Source organism: Moschus berezovskii, chromosome 14 (assembly GCF_049115385.1).
Source record: "Moschus berezovskii isolate FMDL1 chromosome 14, NW_MosBer_1.0, whole genome shotgun sequence".
NCBI classification, from domain to species: Eukaryota; Metazoa; Chordata; class Mammalia; order Artiodactyla; family Moschidae; genus Moschus; species Moschus berezovskii.
The window spans coordinates 67,629,833-67,645,121 of record NC_142473.1 but is presented as its reverse complement, the minus strand read 5'-3'; the positions used below and the strand labels follow the sequence as shown (position 1 = coordinate 67,645,121).

At 36.4% G+C, this 15,289-nt stretch overlaps 1 protein-coding gene across 2 annotated transcripts in view; it reads left to right on the top strand.

Annotated features, from left to right (window-relative positions):
- Positions 1-15,289, top strand: part of CCDC73 (coiled-coil domain containing 73) — a 125,237-nt gene that overhangs the window by 82,716 nt on the left and 27,232 nt on the right. Inside the window, exons 10-13 of one of the 2 annotated variants that reach the window (XM_088843224.1) lie at positions 902-1,030; positions 1,963-2,022; positions 3,476-3,559; positions 14,660-14,770. In XM_088843224.1, coding sequence (XP_088699350.1) covers positions 902-1,030; positions 1,963-2,022; positions 3,476-3,559; positions 14,660-14,770 — 384 coding nt within the window. Of the gene's footprint in view, positions 1-901; positions 1,031-1,962; positions 2,023-3,475; positions 3,578-14,656; positions 14,771-15,289 lie in introns of both variants that reach the window. The other variant, XM_055423787.2, reaches the window with a different exon arrangement.

Sequence of the window (15,289 nt, the reverse complement as noted above, 5' to 3'; positions counted from 1 at the left end):
CACAATTCAGAAGCATTAATTCTTCGGCACTCATCCTTCTTTATGGTCCAACTCTCACATCCATACATGACTACTGGAAAAAACCATTGTTTTGACTATATGGACCTTTGTCGGCAAAGTAACGTCTTTCCTTTTTAATACACTGTGTAGGTTTGTCAAAGCTTTCCTTCCAAGGAGCAAGTATCTCAAATTCCTCCCCCTTACCCATAACATACTAGTTCTGGTCATATCATATTAGTTCTGTTTCCTTGAAAAATACCATGCTCTTTCATGTTTCTGTGCTTTTCTGAATGTTTTTGGCTGGAATATCTTCTCATTTTTTCGTCCTCTTCAAAAATTTATCTTTACAGACTTAGTTTAAATACCACTGTCCTGTGTAATGCCTTCTTGATGCCCTCAACCAGACTGTTTCATCCTTTAAACTTCTGTACTTTCCTGTATTAAAACACTCATCACATTATATTATAATTATTTCTTAAATAAATTTTTCTTATTAGCTGCTAATAACTTGGGAATTGATAATCTTTTATATAATCTTTTATCTTAGAGGATTTGTGTTGACTAAGTCGTCTGGGAAAACACCCTTCTTCTGGTTGATTAGTTCATTTAGTTAGTGTATTCTTTTCAAGAACAAAGATCATGCGTTCTAGCTTTGTGTCGTTGCGTTTGCCTGTTCTGTAGCCACAGACAGCATTTTCACGTTGGCTAATTATCTTGCAGGGAAAGTAGGGAGAACAGACCTTAATGGGCCAGTCTTAGTCGCTCAGCTGTGTCCCACTCTCTGCAACCCCGTGGACTCTAGTAGAATAGGTCTAAAATGAACTTCAGAACTGTCAGAACAGTGCCCAGTTTTAATGAAATATCTATACTGAATTCTCTGTTTGATATTTTTTATGTTAAGGAACTTAAAAAAGTAACCTCAGACTTGATAAAGACCAAAGTCGCATGTCAACAACAGAAGATGGGAGCAGAAAACAGTTTAACAATTAAAGAACAAAAATTTCAAGACCTTGAAGAAAGACTCAAAATGGTATTTATTTAAATATATCCTTGTTTATAAAATTAAAATTTTTGTAAAAGTTATGAGATTATATAAACAGTTGAAGGAGTATAATATAAAATTTTTCCTTCTTTGTAGAGTTAGAATGATTTCATGAATTTTTGAAAAATTGGTAGATATCTTTTGGTATTATCAACAAAACTTGAGGATAACAAAGTTTATCTGTAACCACTTTATTTTCACTTTACTATGGTATCAGGTAATCAGGGCTTCCCTTGTGGCTCAACTGGTAAAGAATCTGCCTGCAATTTGGGAGACCTGGGTTCAATCCCTGGGTTGGGAAGATCCCCTCGAGAAGGGAAAGGCTACCCACTCCAGTATTCTGGCCTGGAGAATTCCATGGACTGGATAGTCTATGAGGTCACAAAGAGTCGGATATGACTGAGTGACTTTCACTTTACAATTCCTTTTAGAGGTAATACTCCCTGGTGGCTCAGACAGTAGAGTCTGCCTGCAATGTGGAAGACCCAGGTTTAATCGCTGGGTCAGGAAGAGCCCCTGGAGAAGGAAATGGCAACCCACTCCAGTATTCTTGCCTGGAAAATTCCTTCGATGGAGGAGCCTGGAGGGTTACAGTCCACGGGGTCGCAAAGAGTTGGACATGACTGAGTGACTTCACTTTCACTTTCAGATAATCGTCTGGCATAATGATATCTTCAGGAAAGGTTTTAGAGACGAGAAATTTTGTTGTCTTCAACGTTAACACTTACAAGTTTGCACCAGCCTGTATTGAATATCTAACACCATCTTCAGTTCACTAGAATCATTAATTCAACAGTAGACAAACATTGGTACTCTGGAGTAAAAATAGGTCATGATACTCCTGAATTTGTTAAGTCCTAAATTGAATGTATAATTTGCTGGATTTTGTATCTTAACTTTAAAATTATTCAAATTTTTAGGAATTGGAATTAAATAAGAAGATCAATGAAGAGATAACCTGTATGCAAGAAGAAAAGCAGGCAAGCAATCATAAGATATTTTGAAAGTCAGTAAATACTCTGAAAACCAAATACAGTGTGGAAAATAAACAACAAATGGAATCATGCCTTAGTCAATTCCTAGCACTCAGTAAACACTCAGTTGGTGTATATTGAATGGATTACCTATGTACCTTTTAAACCAAGTCTAACCTGTATTCACATTAAAAAATAAATCAGGGACTTCCTTGGTGGTCCAGTGGTTAAGACTCCACACTTCTAATGCAAAGGGTGAAGGTTCGATCCCTGTTTGGGAACCTAAGATCCCACATACTGTAAAGTACTGCCAAAAAAAAAAAATCAGAGGAGAAATGAGGAGATGGTCATCTAAAGGTACAAACTTCCAGTTGTAAAATGAATTAGTTCTAGGTATGTAATGTGCATCATGATGTCATATTTGAAAGTTGCTAAGAGAGTAGAGTTATTTTTTTAATGAGACTCTGAAGACATATTTTAAAAATATTTATTTAGTTGAGGTCTAGTTGATTTACAACATTATATTAGTTTTAACTATGCAACATAGTGATTCAAAATTTTTATAGATTATGCTCCATTTAAAGGTATTATAAAATATTGACTGTATTCCTTGTGCTGTACAGTATATCCTTGTAGCTTATTTATTTTTTATAGAGAGTAGATCTTAAATGTTCTCCCACGTACAAAAAAGTTGGTGATTATGTGTGGTAATAGAGATGTTAACCTTATTTTGATAATTATATCACAATAAATATGTGTATCAAATCATCATATTTTATACTTTAAGCTTACACATATGTCAATTATATCTCAATAAAGCTGGAAAAAGATTACATTAAAATAATATATAAATAAATTAAAGTGTATAAATACAAATCAGTTTTCCTTAGTTAAGACTACTGGTACTCTAGCAGATAATTATTGAAATGTATTTATGCTTAGAGCATGCTTTTATAGGACATTATACTCTCATTTGAATTTGATATTTATAATTATTCTATTCTTAAAATAAGATACGCAAATAAAATTTCTCCTCTTTCTTTTTTTTTCTCTTCTGATTTTTCTCTTTTTGATCCTGAATGCATACCAAGCCATCCTCACCCATTAGCACTATGCCATTTTAGTAGCTTACTATTTGAGGAGAAAGCCAACAATAGTTTTGTTTTGAATACTTTACATTTTTCTGTAGTGTCTCAGAATCCATGGCCCAATTCAAAAACTTTGTTAATTATTTGAGGAACTCTTTGAAATAGTACTTTGTAAGAGATCATATAATACAATTTGCATTAAATATTAATAAAATGTGCCATTAGTTTATTTCAGTATATTGTTTATTATGGCATTGAAATTCAACTGTAATAAGAAACTAGAAAATATATTTTAAGATTGTGAGTTTAGAAACATACCTACTGCCTTAAAACTTTTTCAGTTAATATATCATATTTATACTTTTTTAAAGGGTATCATCATTTCTTTCCAACAATTGCAGCAGTTACTTCAGCAACAGACTCAAGCTAATACTGAAATGGAAGAAAAATTGAAGGTGATAAAAGAAAATAATTAGGATATATATATGTATAACATATCCTGATTTTGTATATATATGCATATTTTCATATATATATGCATATTTTCATATATATATGCATATTTTCATATTATATATATGCATATTTTCATCTAATGAACTTTACCTGTTTAGTTGCTTTCATATGTCCAGCTTTATCTGAGATCATTTTTAATTTTAGGGGTAAAGTATTGACCTCCTTCATCAACTTGGAATCAGTGTCCAAAGAAATGAGCATTATTTTAGCATTTAAGTCACTAGTTAAAGGTTCAGTTTTATCAAGTAATTGATTTAATTTTGTAACAGATTGGATATTTTTTCTCTGTGTCTTAGGATTTTGGCCAAGATTCAAAACTGAAAATAAAAGGTTACAAGTGACACCACGTTCTAGGAGAGGAGTCAGTGAGCTCTCAGAAGTGGGGTGGGAGGCAGATCCCTTTTCACAAGAACATGATAGAACTGGTTCTGTTACCACAACAATCACCCCATCATTTTCTTCCCAGTATGTATAAGAAAATGACTGGGGAGAGGAAGTTATGGGAGTGTTTTGGAAATGAGGGTTCATTAAGTGATACTTTTCTCTTACATCCCTAGTTGAGAGAGATGTCTTTCCCCTCATGAATCTAACTGAAGGAGTCTACAGGAAAATCATGTAAAAATTGGGGTACAAGAAGGGGAGACTGCCATCTTACTTTTTTAGATGGATGCTTGCGATGCTATTGAACCTAAAGGTTCTCTGTGGTGTTGCCAGTAAATTGTGATGAATTCATTTTGTGGGAGAATTCGGTGTATATTTCTTGAAGTTTGGAAGTTGTGTAACAAGAACATCCAGACTGATGCCCAGTTTTAGTCTAGAAATTTCAAGGAGTAAAGTTTTTGGAGGAATCTGTTCCAGTGGGACTTGCAGTGTGTATTATGCTTGTTCTAACGCTGTATGGCCCTAGAAGGGTCAGAAGCCAAAACATGGTGGTTCCTTGGCTTCACATGAAGGAACATAGTGGTTAGTGGAAGAGCAGCAACTGCCAAGTGATGGGATGTCCAACTCAAGAGGAGCTGGGGACATGCTCCACTGTGGTAGCCAGTGGAAGATATTTGTACCCCTATGAAGGGATTCTTGATAATGAAGCATGAAGCTCAACATTTCCCAAGAAAAGTATATTCACCTCCGATGAAAAGACCACCATCAGCAGAGGCCTGGACTAGCTTCATGAGAACGTAACTAGTGTAGTTGCATAAGGCTGATAGCCAGAGGAGCCTCAAGTTTCGGGTTTAATATTATGTGGTCACTTCCTTTACATTTTTTTTAACTTTTATATTTAAAAGTATGCTTTGTAAATTAAGTCTGATGGTAAAACGGAGCTTGCACCAGGGATTGAAGCCCCAGCTTTGGCATTCTCCAGCCTCCCATTGCCTCCAAGGAGCCATTCTTGGCTGCTGTCTCTTCTGCCCTTTGGTGCCCTGGCCCTGCACAGCCTTATCCTCCCTGCTCCCATCTTGCCACCACTCTATGTTGGCTGGGTCACATTGGTGGGTAGAGGCCTGTGTGTTCTATTGTTGCTGTTTACCAATGTTTGGGTTTCCCAGCTGGTGCTAGTGGTAAAGAACCTGCCTGCCAATGCAGGAGACATAGAAATGTGGATTTGATCCTTGGATCAGAAAGATCCCCTGGAGGAGGGCATGGCAACCAGTATTCATGCCTGGAGAATTCCATGGACAGAGGAGCATGGCAGGCTACAGTCCATAGGGTCACAAAGAGAGGGACACAACTGAAGCAACTTAGCATGCATACCCCATACTAGTGGAGACCTAGATGTAGCAGGGTTGGTCTGAGTTGAGTATGTTTGCCCTGCAGCATCTTCTTCCCCAGGCTGGCCATGCCTAGCACATTAGGTAGGTATCTTGGCAGGAAGTGAGTCCTCAATCCAGGTAGTAAGCTTCATCCCTGCCTGGCAGTTGCAATCCTTTGGGGGTTACCCATCTGCCAGAGGGCTCATGGGATGGAGAGACTGACTTCCCTAACTTCAGCCAGAAGACCAGAGGGCCCATGGGATGGAGAGTCTGACTTTTCCAACTTCAGCCAGAATGCCAGAGGGCCCATGGGATGAAGAGACTGACTTTCCCAACTTCAGACAGAACATAATACATGGGTCGTGAGCTTGCAGGAGGTAGAACTCAAAGGTAAGTCATGTGGTAAGGCCCTTAGGCATCTGTGAGGATCTGTCTTTGGCCTGGGACTATCCCAGGGGACATTAAAGATAAAATAAAAAGCACCATGATAGGTGGATAGGAATAAAAAAAGGAGGGGTAGAGAGACAAAGACAGAGATGGAGGAACCATAAAGAAAAGAAAAGGTTTAGTATCAGTGTCTTTAATAGCTTTTTTTTCCTCTTCTTTTTTTAAATTTTGCATTTGGCCCCAGATATTATGCTGAATCCATTCTCACTGAACAAAACCAAACTTAACCTGAACAGTGAAACACTATCTTTTCACCATTGATGTTCTATGATTAGTTATGTAAAAAGAGGTTTGCTTTTCTTATTTCTCTTGCCTGCCCTCCCCCCCATACTGTACAAATTTCACCTGGAAGACAGAGAGGGAAAACTTATGCTAGAGGAAAATCTCTCCCTTCTTTTAACCCTTTCACCTATTCCAATAAAAGATTTTTAAAAGTTTCATAAAGTCCAGTTATCTGCAAATATGAACAAAGCATGTGGAGGTGATGGAATACCAATTGAGCTATTTCAGATCCTAAAAGATGATGCTGTGTAAGTGTTGCACTCAATATGCCAGCAAATCTAGAAAACTCAGCAGTGGCCAGAAGACTGGAAAAGGTCAGTTTTCATTCCAATCCCTAAGAAAGGCAATGCCAAAGAATGTTCAAACTACCACACAATTAACTCATATCATATGCTAGCAAAGTAATGCTCAAAATTCTCTAATCCAGGCATCAACAGTACGTGAACCATGGACTTCGAGATGTTCTAGCTGGATTTAGAAAAAGCAGAGGAACCAGAGATGAAATTGCCAACATCTGCTGGATCATTGAAAAAGGCAAGAATTCCAGAAAAACATCTACTTTTGCTTTATTGACTATGCCAAAGCCTTTGACTGTGTGGATCACAACAAACTGTGGAAAATTTTGAAAGAGATGGGAATACCAGACCTCCTGACCTGCCTCCTGAGAAATCTGTATGTAGGTCAAGACGCAATAGTTAGAACCAGACATGGAACAACAGACTGGTTCCAAGTTGGGAAAGGAGTACATCAAGGCTGTATATTGTCACCATGCTTATTTAACTTATATGCAGAGTACATCATGAGAAATGCCAGGCTGGATAAAGTACAAGCTGGAATCAAGATTGCCGGGTGAAGAGAACTAAAGAGCCTCTTGATGAAATTGAAAGAGGAGAGTGAAAAAGTTAGCTTAAAGCTCAACATTTGGAAAACTAAGATCATGGCATCTGGTCCCATCACTTCATGGCAAATAGATGGGGAAACAATGGAAACAGTGACAGACTTTATTTTTGGGGGCTCCAAAATCACTGCAGTTGGTAACTGCAGCCATGAAATTAAAAGATGCTGCTTCTTGGAAGAAAAGCTATGACCAACCTAGACAGCATATTAAAAGGCAGAGACATTACTGTGCTGACAATAGTCCGTCTAATCAGAGCTTTGGTTTTTCCAGTAGTCATGTATAGATGTGAGACATGGACTATAAAGAAAGCTGAGTGCTGAAGAATTGATGCTTTTGAACTGTGGTGTTGGAAAAGACTCTTGAGAATCCCTTGGACTGCAAGGAGATCCAACCAGTCCATCCTAAAGGAAATCTGTCCTGAATATGCACTGGAAGGACTGATCGTGAAGCTGAAATTCCAATACTTTGGCCACCTGATGCAAAGAAACGACTCATTGGAAAGATCCTGATGCTGAGAAAGATTGAAGGCAGGAGGAGAAATGGAAGACAGAGGATGAGATGGTTGGATGGGATCACCAACCTGATGGACGTGAGTTTGAGTAAGCTCTGGGAGTTGGTGATGGACAAGGAGGCCTGGTGTGCTGCAGTCCATGGGGTCGCAAAGAGTCGGACACGACTGAGCGATTGAACTGAACTGACCTCCTTTACCCACCCTATAGATGCTTAATGGGGATTATTTCCCTAAGGTGTTAAACCTTCTTCCAAAAAACATATTAAGTAATTTATTCAAACTCTTGGTGAAAGCAGTTACCAGGATTGTCCCCTAATCCATTTAAAGGAGATGAAACATAGATTTTTAGGATGAACAAAATGTTAGAGATTAGCCAATCCAACCATTTCATTTTGTGATGAAATAGAGATCCACAGAAGTCAAGCAGTATAGTTCAAGGCCCCAAATTAGTGGCAAAACCAGAATTAAATCTTTGTCTTGATTCTACTTCAGCACTATTTCTACAACATTACACTGTTAAGATATATTTCCTAGATCTGTTGGAAATGCCACTCTTGCTGGATCGGTTATACAAAGACCATAACTTTCAAATTGCCCTTCATCAGCTCTAAATCCAATGTTTATGTATTATTGAATTCTACAGGGCCTATGGTAGTCACAGATGTATATATTAAGTCAGTGCAAAAGTAATTATGGTTTTGGACTCTGAATTTTAAATCATTGAACCAGGCTCAAACACATCTTTATTAATCAAAATAGGAACCATTACAATCAACACATTTTTTACCAACAAGAGATGTTTTATTCCTGTAGCATAAAAATCAGTGCTTCAGGATTCAATAAACTCTTGGAAAGCAGCCTCTTGGTTGTGGAAGCATTTTTACCTGCAAAAAGTTGTAGACATGCTTGAAGAAGTAGTAGTCAGTTGGTAAGAGATCAGGTGAATATGGCAGATGAGGTAAAACTTTGTAGCCTAATTGGTTCAACTTTTGAAACATTGGTTGTGCAACATGCAGCTGAGCATTGTCACAGAGAAGAATTGAGCCCTTTCTGTTGGCCAGTGCTGGATGCAGGAATTGTAATTTTTGGTGCTTCTCATCAGTTTGCTGAGCATACTTCTCAGATGTAATAGTTTCGCCAGAATTCAGAAAGCTGTAGTGAAACAGACCAGCAGCAGATCACCAAACAGTGACCGTGATTTTTTTTGTTCTTCTTTGGCTTTGGAAAGTGCTTTGAAGCTTCTTGTTCCAGTCACTGAGCTAGCTGGTCGTCACTGATTGTTGTATAATACCCACTTTTCTTTGCACATCACAATCCAAATTGAGAAATGATTTGTTGTTGTTGTGTAGAATAAGAGAAGAGGACACTTCAAAACGACAGTTCTTCTGATTTTCAGTCAGCTCATGAGGCCCCCACATAATGAGTTTTTTCACCTTTCCAATTTTCTTCAAATGCCACGTGACCATAGAATGTCAACACTGAGTTCTTGGGCCTTCTTGTGTAGTAGCTTCGGCGATCCTCTCGGTTATTGTTAGCGTCCAGTGGCCAGTCACTATGCTCATCTTCAAGGCTCTCGTTTCCTTTGCAAAACTTCTTAAACCACCACTGCATTGTACATTCATTAGCAGTTCCTTGGCCAAATGTGTTGATGTTGTGATTGTCTCCACTGCTTTGTGACCTGTTTTGAACTCAAATAAGAAAAATTTCTCAAATTTGCTTTTTGTCTAACATCATTTCCATATTTCTATAGACTAAATTGGGCTCCAAAATCACTGCAGATGCTGATTGCAGCCATGAAATTAAAAGACGCTTACTCCATGGAAGGAAAGTTATGACCAACCTTGATAGTATATTAAAAAGCAGAGACATTACTTTGCCAACCAAGGTCCGTCTAGTCAAGGCTATGGTTTTTCCCGTGGTCATGTATGGATGTGAGAGTTGGACTGTGAAGAAAGCTGATCGCCGAAGAATTGATGCTTTTGAACTGTGGTGTTGGAGAAGACTCTTGAGAGTCCCTTGTACCGCAAGGAGATCCAACCAGTCCATTCTAAAGGAGATCAATCCTGGGTGTTCACTGGAAGGACTGATGCTAAAGCTGAAACTGCAATACTTTGGCCACCTCATGTGACGAGTTAACTCACTGGAAAAGACTCTGATGCTGGGAAAGGTTGGGGGCGGGAGGAGAAGGGGATGACAGAGAATGAGATGGCTGGATGGCATCACCGACTCTGTGGACATGAGTTTGAGTGAACTCCGGGAGTTGGTGATGGACAGGGAGGCCTGGAGTGCTGTGATTCATGGGGTCGCGGGGAGTCAGACACGACTGAGTGACTGAACTGAACTGAACTGAAAGTACATATAAAATAGCAAATAATTCATTAGCAAAAAACATAAAACAAGAAATGCACATCAAAATGATGTATAATAACCACATTTGTTTAAGAATGTATTCCAATAGCAAATGGCTAAAACCATACTTATTTTTGCACCAACCTAATAGTTTCTTTGAGTTAATGATGACAGTAACCATGTTTCCAGGATTTTTAGCTATAAATGGAAATATTTTAGATAATCCAAATGCCTCTCTTTTACTAGACCTGTATTGCCTAAGCCTTGATAGTAAATAGAGAAACTAGAATTCATATAGTAAAATTTCAAACAAAGTATTGGCAAGAATGAGATAGAATTGTCTACTTTTTATTTTAACAGTTAAGGGCATTAAAAAATAGTACCATCTATCATCACTTTCATTTTATAAAAGATAACATTTTAACACCAAAAGTATATTAAGGATGTAATATCAGATAAAGGACAGTCCTTTATAAGAAAACACATTCAATGACCTTACATTGACATTTTTTGCCATGGACTAGTGAGATTTTTGTCATGGATCAGTTCTTGTTTACAGACTGGTGTTGGAGAACCACTGATATATAGTATAACAAAATATTAATGTTGAACTGTTGCTGAGGATTATGCTGCATAGATATCGCAAGTGTTTTCCTGAGGAGCATTCTAATTCCACCTGTACTGAAAGGGATCATTACTCTTCATAATGGCCTACTGTTTTTCAGTGCTCTGCAACCATGCTGTCATCTGTCTTTTTTTTTTTTTAAGTACAGTTTGGAGCATAGAAGACCTAAATTCTCATGATTGAGAATATTTCTTTACTGTGATTAAATGGCAGCCCACTCCAGTGTTCTTGCCTGGAGAATCCCAGGGACGGGGGAGCCTGGTGGGCTTCCGTCTATGGGCTCACACAGAGTCGGACACGACTGAAGTGACTTAGCAGCAGCAGCAGCAGCAGTTATAGTTTAGTCCAGATAAAAGTATAGTTATGCTGCTATAATCATAGTGTTAGGAAGACTATTTATTTAGTTTGCTGCTATAGTCGTAGTGTTAACATAGTATTAACCAGAATAATTTACTCAGTTTTTGGTATATTAAAGAATTAACTAGTGGTTTTATTTTAATTTTCCACAATATATATTTTGTCAGAGAAGGTTTTCAAATTTGTTAATCCAGGTGCAGGTAATACCAAATAATTCCCTGGTAGAATATAAATCCCATAAAAATACTAACATTTTTTCTAATATAGTATAGTGAAAGTGAAATTGAAGTTGCTCAGTCGTATCCAACACTTTGCGACCCCTTGGACGGTAGCCTACCAGGCTCCGCCGTCCATGGGATTTTCCATGCAAAAATACTGGAGTGGGCTGCCATTTCCTTCTCCAAATATAGTATAAGAGCCCAAAAAGTTTATGAAACATAATAGGAGCTCATTAAATCTTACTAAATTAATGAGTGATTAACAGTGAGTAAATTCAGACTCTGCAAGTTCAGATATTGCCAGGTCAGGGCTTCTGGTTAAACATATTGGATTGAACCTATACATTCCCTTCTGTTTCCTTCTGAAGCTGCAATAAAATGACATAAAAACCACAAGAATGCAGAAATGGGAAGAAGAAACAATAAAAATAAAGTTTTAAAAATAGGAACCAAATGGAAAGTTAGTCATTTACTCAGCAAATGAGAGAAAGTAGAAACCCAAGTTAAAGCATCGGAAACTATCAGGAATTGCAAGCATCATGTGCCTCTAAAGTAAGATGCATAACTGGGGCAGTAACTGGAAGGTCTGCATGGAAAGCTATTGCACGTTCAGCTTCTTCTCCCTAATCTGCACAAACTCCCTACCTTCTGTTGAGCAAAAGAGAATTCGTTGGAGAGTTTGAGGAGCAACTGAGACTAGAAAGATCCAGTGGTGTGCTGGAGGCAGATTGTCTCAGGGAGAGCTGCTTGTTAGAGCTGTTGGCATTTTGTAAGCTGGTTTAAATAAGTGGTAGCTTGAATCAACCACGGTGGGTTGTTTTTTTTTTAACTTTAATGAGATTGGTAAATGCTACAAATCAGGCTTTATTGAGACCTAGTTTACTAGCACAGTACAGAGAGTATTATTCTAAAAATAGTTTGGAAATTACATATATTGAATTCTGAAGCCTCCAAGCAGTCTCCCCATTTGGAGGACAGTTAGCCTTGTAACATCCAGGCAGCAGAATGGAAGATCCTGTGGTGACTAAACTGCAATTAAGCTCTCCTGATGAAACAGTTCAGCCAGATCAATGCACAGTGAAGCCACCACTGTAGTGACAAAACTTTGTAGCTGACAAAACTTTTAGCTTGCTATTTAATACTTCATTCTTAAATATGAACAAACAGTTAAGGATCACTGGGTATTTGAAAATCTCCAGTGTGAAAAACAGACAAAACAAATAGGGTAATGAAAAAAAACTTGGAGAAGCTAAGGAAATATACTCAATTAAGAGAAATGTATTTATTAATCCAAAAACAGTAATTTAGGATCTAAAAAAATTCATAGAATAAAAGATAACCCTTAAATATATTAGCATACATAAAAAGTACAATGGAAAGGTTAGAAGATAACATCAAAATAGTCTAAGAAAGTAGAACCAAAAGACAAGAAGATGGAAAATAGGAAAGGAAGAAAATGAGGGGGTTGTTCAAGAGGTCTGGTGAGTTTCAGAGAGAACAGAGAAGGTGGAAGGAGAGCAAATGACCCAAGAGATAATGCAGGAAAGCAACCCAGAATTGAAGGGTCTGAGTTTGTTTTGCTCAACACCAATGCATATCATTATGAAATTTCATACTAAAAGAGAAGATTATAAAACTCTGGTGGGGGGAGCAAAAAAAGTAGGTCACCTCTGAAGGATCCAAAATGAGAATGGCAATATAATGGCTTCAAACTTCTCACTGGCAACCCTGGAAGGTAGAAGATAACAGAACCATGCTTTCAGAGGTTCCAAAACAGAATTGTACTGTATTTTGCCAAACAAATTCAGTATTGGTAGAATAAACATACTCTCAGACATGCAAGGTTTCAAAAAATATGATATTTGTCTGCTTTATCAAAAAGTAATAGCTTGCTTTACCAAGACAAGGGAATGAACCAGGGAGGAAATCATGGGATCTAGGAGATAGGAGGTCCACCACAGAAGGAAAAAGGAAATTCTCAAAGATTGCCTGATCAGTGTAACAGGATGAAAGAACAGTCAGTTCACATTGTAGATGTGGAATGTCTCCAAAATATGGAAACTGAGAGAATACCATATACAGGCACTTTCTTTTAGATGGGGGTATAGCTACAGACAGGAAATGACTGATATATCTAATGTGCTTTTTAAGGACATAATGCTTTTGGTCATTTATTTTTACTAGGATACTCTGTGGTATACTCTCCCATATCTCCTCTGAATTTTTTTGTCTTCTAAAATCATGTTACTAATATAAATAGATACTGTAAACATTTGTTAGAATGTTAAAGTACTAAGCATCTATTAAATAATACCCTTGTAAATATTTAGAAACTTATTATCATATGTTACTTATAAATCAAGATGAAATCATGACTTCTGTGAAAATATTTACATTGTCCTAAAGTAGAGACAGTCAAAATAGGTATTCATTGAGTGCTCTCAAAATGCATAGTTCTTTATGAGCCAGAGGAGAATCTTTGTGTTAAAATTGTTTTATCAAATGTTTTCAAAATTTTGAATAATTATCATCACATATTGATATTCTCTGTAGTAATTGAGGACTCTTTAAATAGTTGAAATACTGTGAAGCCTCTAAGATCTTATATAGTGATGTGGAAGTTAAGCAAAATATATTATTCATATTTTTAGAAAAGCAAAGGGCAGCACAACAGAGTATGTATAGTACGATTTGAAAGATATATACTTGTATGCTTATAGACAATTTTTGAAAGGATACACAAGAAACTACTTTACCTCTGGTGGGGAGAGCTGGAAAACCAGTAGATGAAAACTTTGCCTTTTCTTTCTGTATCCTTTGTGTGGCTTGGATGTTGACCCTGAGTATACTTAGCTTTAGTAATGATAAACAAATTAACATAATTCCAGATATATTAGACATGCAGGTAGAGTTCTTACTATTTGTCTTTTTACAGAAGTTTACTTGGATTATCAGCAGACACTGAAGAAACCTAATAATATTGGTGATACTGGTTTAATATCTTTTAAACCTTTGTCTTAGAAAACCGTGATAATTTTACTCTTTAAAGGTTTTTTTGGGAAGGGAAGAGGAAAGTGTGGTAGTGATTATATAATATGTTAATTTATGAAGTAATAAGTTAATTAGTGAATACTGAAGTTCTACTAAAAAAGTGTTAATTTGAAATTAAAAATTTTAATTGTATTTAAGAGTTTTCCAACCAATTAATTTCTGAAATAAACAGATAGGGAAAATATATTCTGTGGTAGTTAAAAAATTTTAGTAGGGTTAGGCTGGATTATGCTACATTTCATATTTTTCAGTGCTGTACTTTATATTACTTTTTTCAGTACATTAAAACTTATGCAGTGAAACTGAATAATGGCAATGTTTTTATACCCTTTTATAGCCATTTCTTTTTCATAACCTCCCCCTATTTCCTGTTAACTAAACTATAAGCACCTTTCTGTTAATTTATGAAAATTATTGTTGAGATAGCACATTATCACTGATCTGTATGGCACTTTCAGCATGTTAGAAGCAAAGGTCCAAGCAACATAAAACACATCAAAATTCATTAATGTGGTATTGATTATTTTTTGGATAATTAATTTTATTGCAGACCCTTGAAAGAGATAATGAGCTGCAAAGGGAGAAGGTAAAAGAAAATGCAGAAAAGTTCCTTAATCTTCAAAATGAGCATGAGAAAGCACTAGGAACCTGGAAGAAGCATGTAGGTTTATTTAATAGTAAATTTTTTAAATATTTTAAGTAGATGTAGACATTTAAAATAACTATTAAATGCTAAGAAAATATTGCAAAAATATTATAAGAATAAAGTCAGACATATTTTCTTCTTGCACTTGTATTTCTAAAAAGTGAATGTTTTTAAAGCTAAATTTAATAAAATTTTCTGTAACATTTTCATATGTGAAAAACCACACATATACATGTGTGTATTTATATGTATTTTGTATGACTTTTCATAGGTGACAAAAAATAATTTTCCTTTTCATAAAACCATTGATAGTGTTTTAATAAATGGTTATAATAAAGAATTATATCAGTATTATTGTTCGCTGATCTCTTTAGCTTTCCTCAGCAGTTTCATTGAGTCATATTAAAGCCATGTTTAGAACATGTATACAGTAGTTCGGTTCTCTAGTATTAACATTTTATCAAGAGAATTGTTCCCGTTATTAACATGATTATTTCTGTAAAGCACAACTCTTTTATTTTACATTAAATTTTA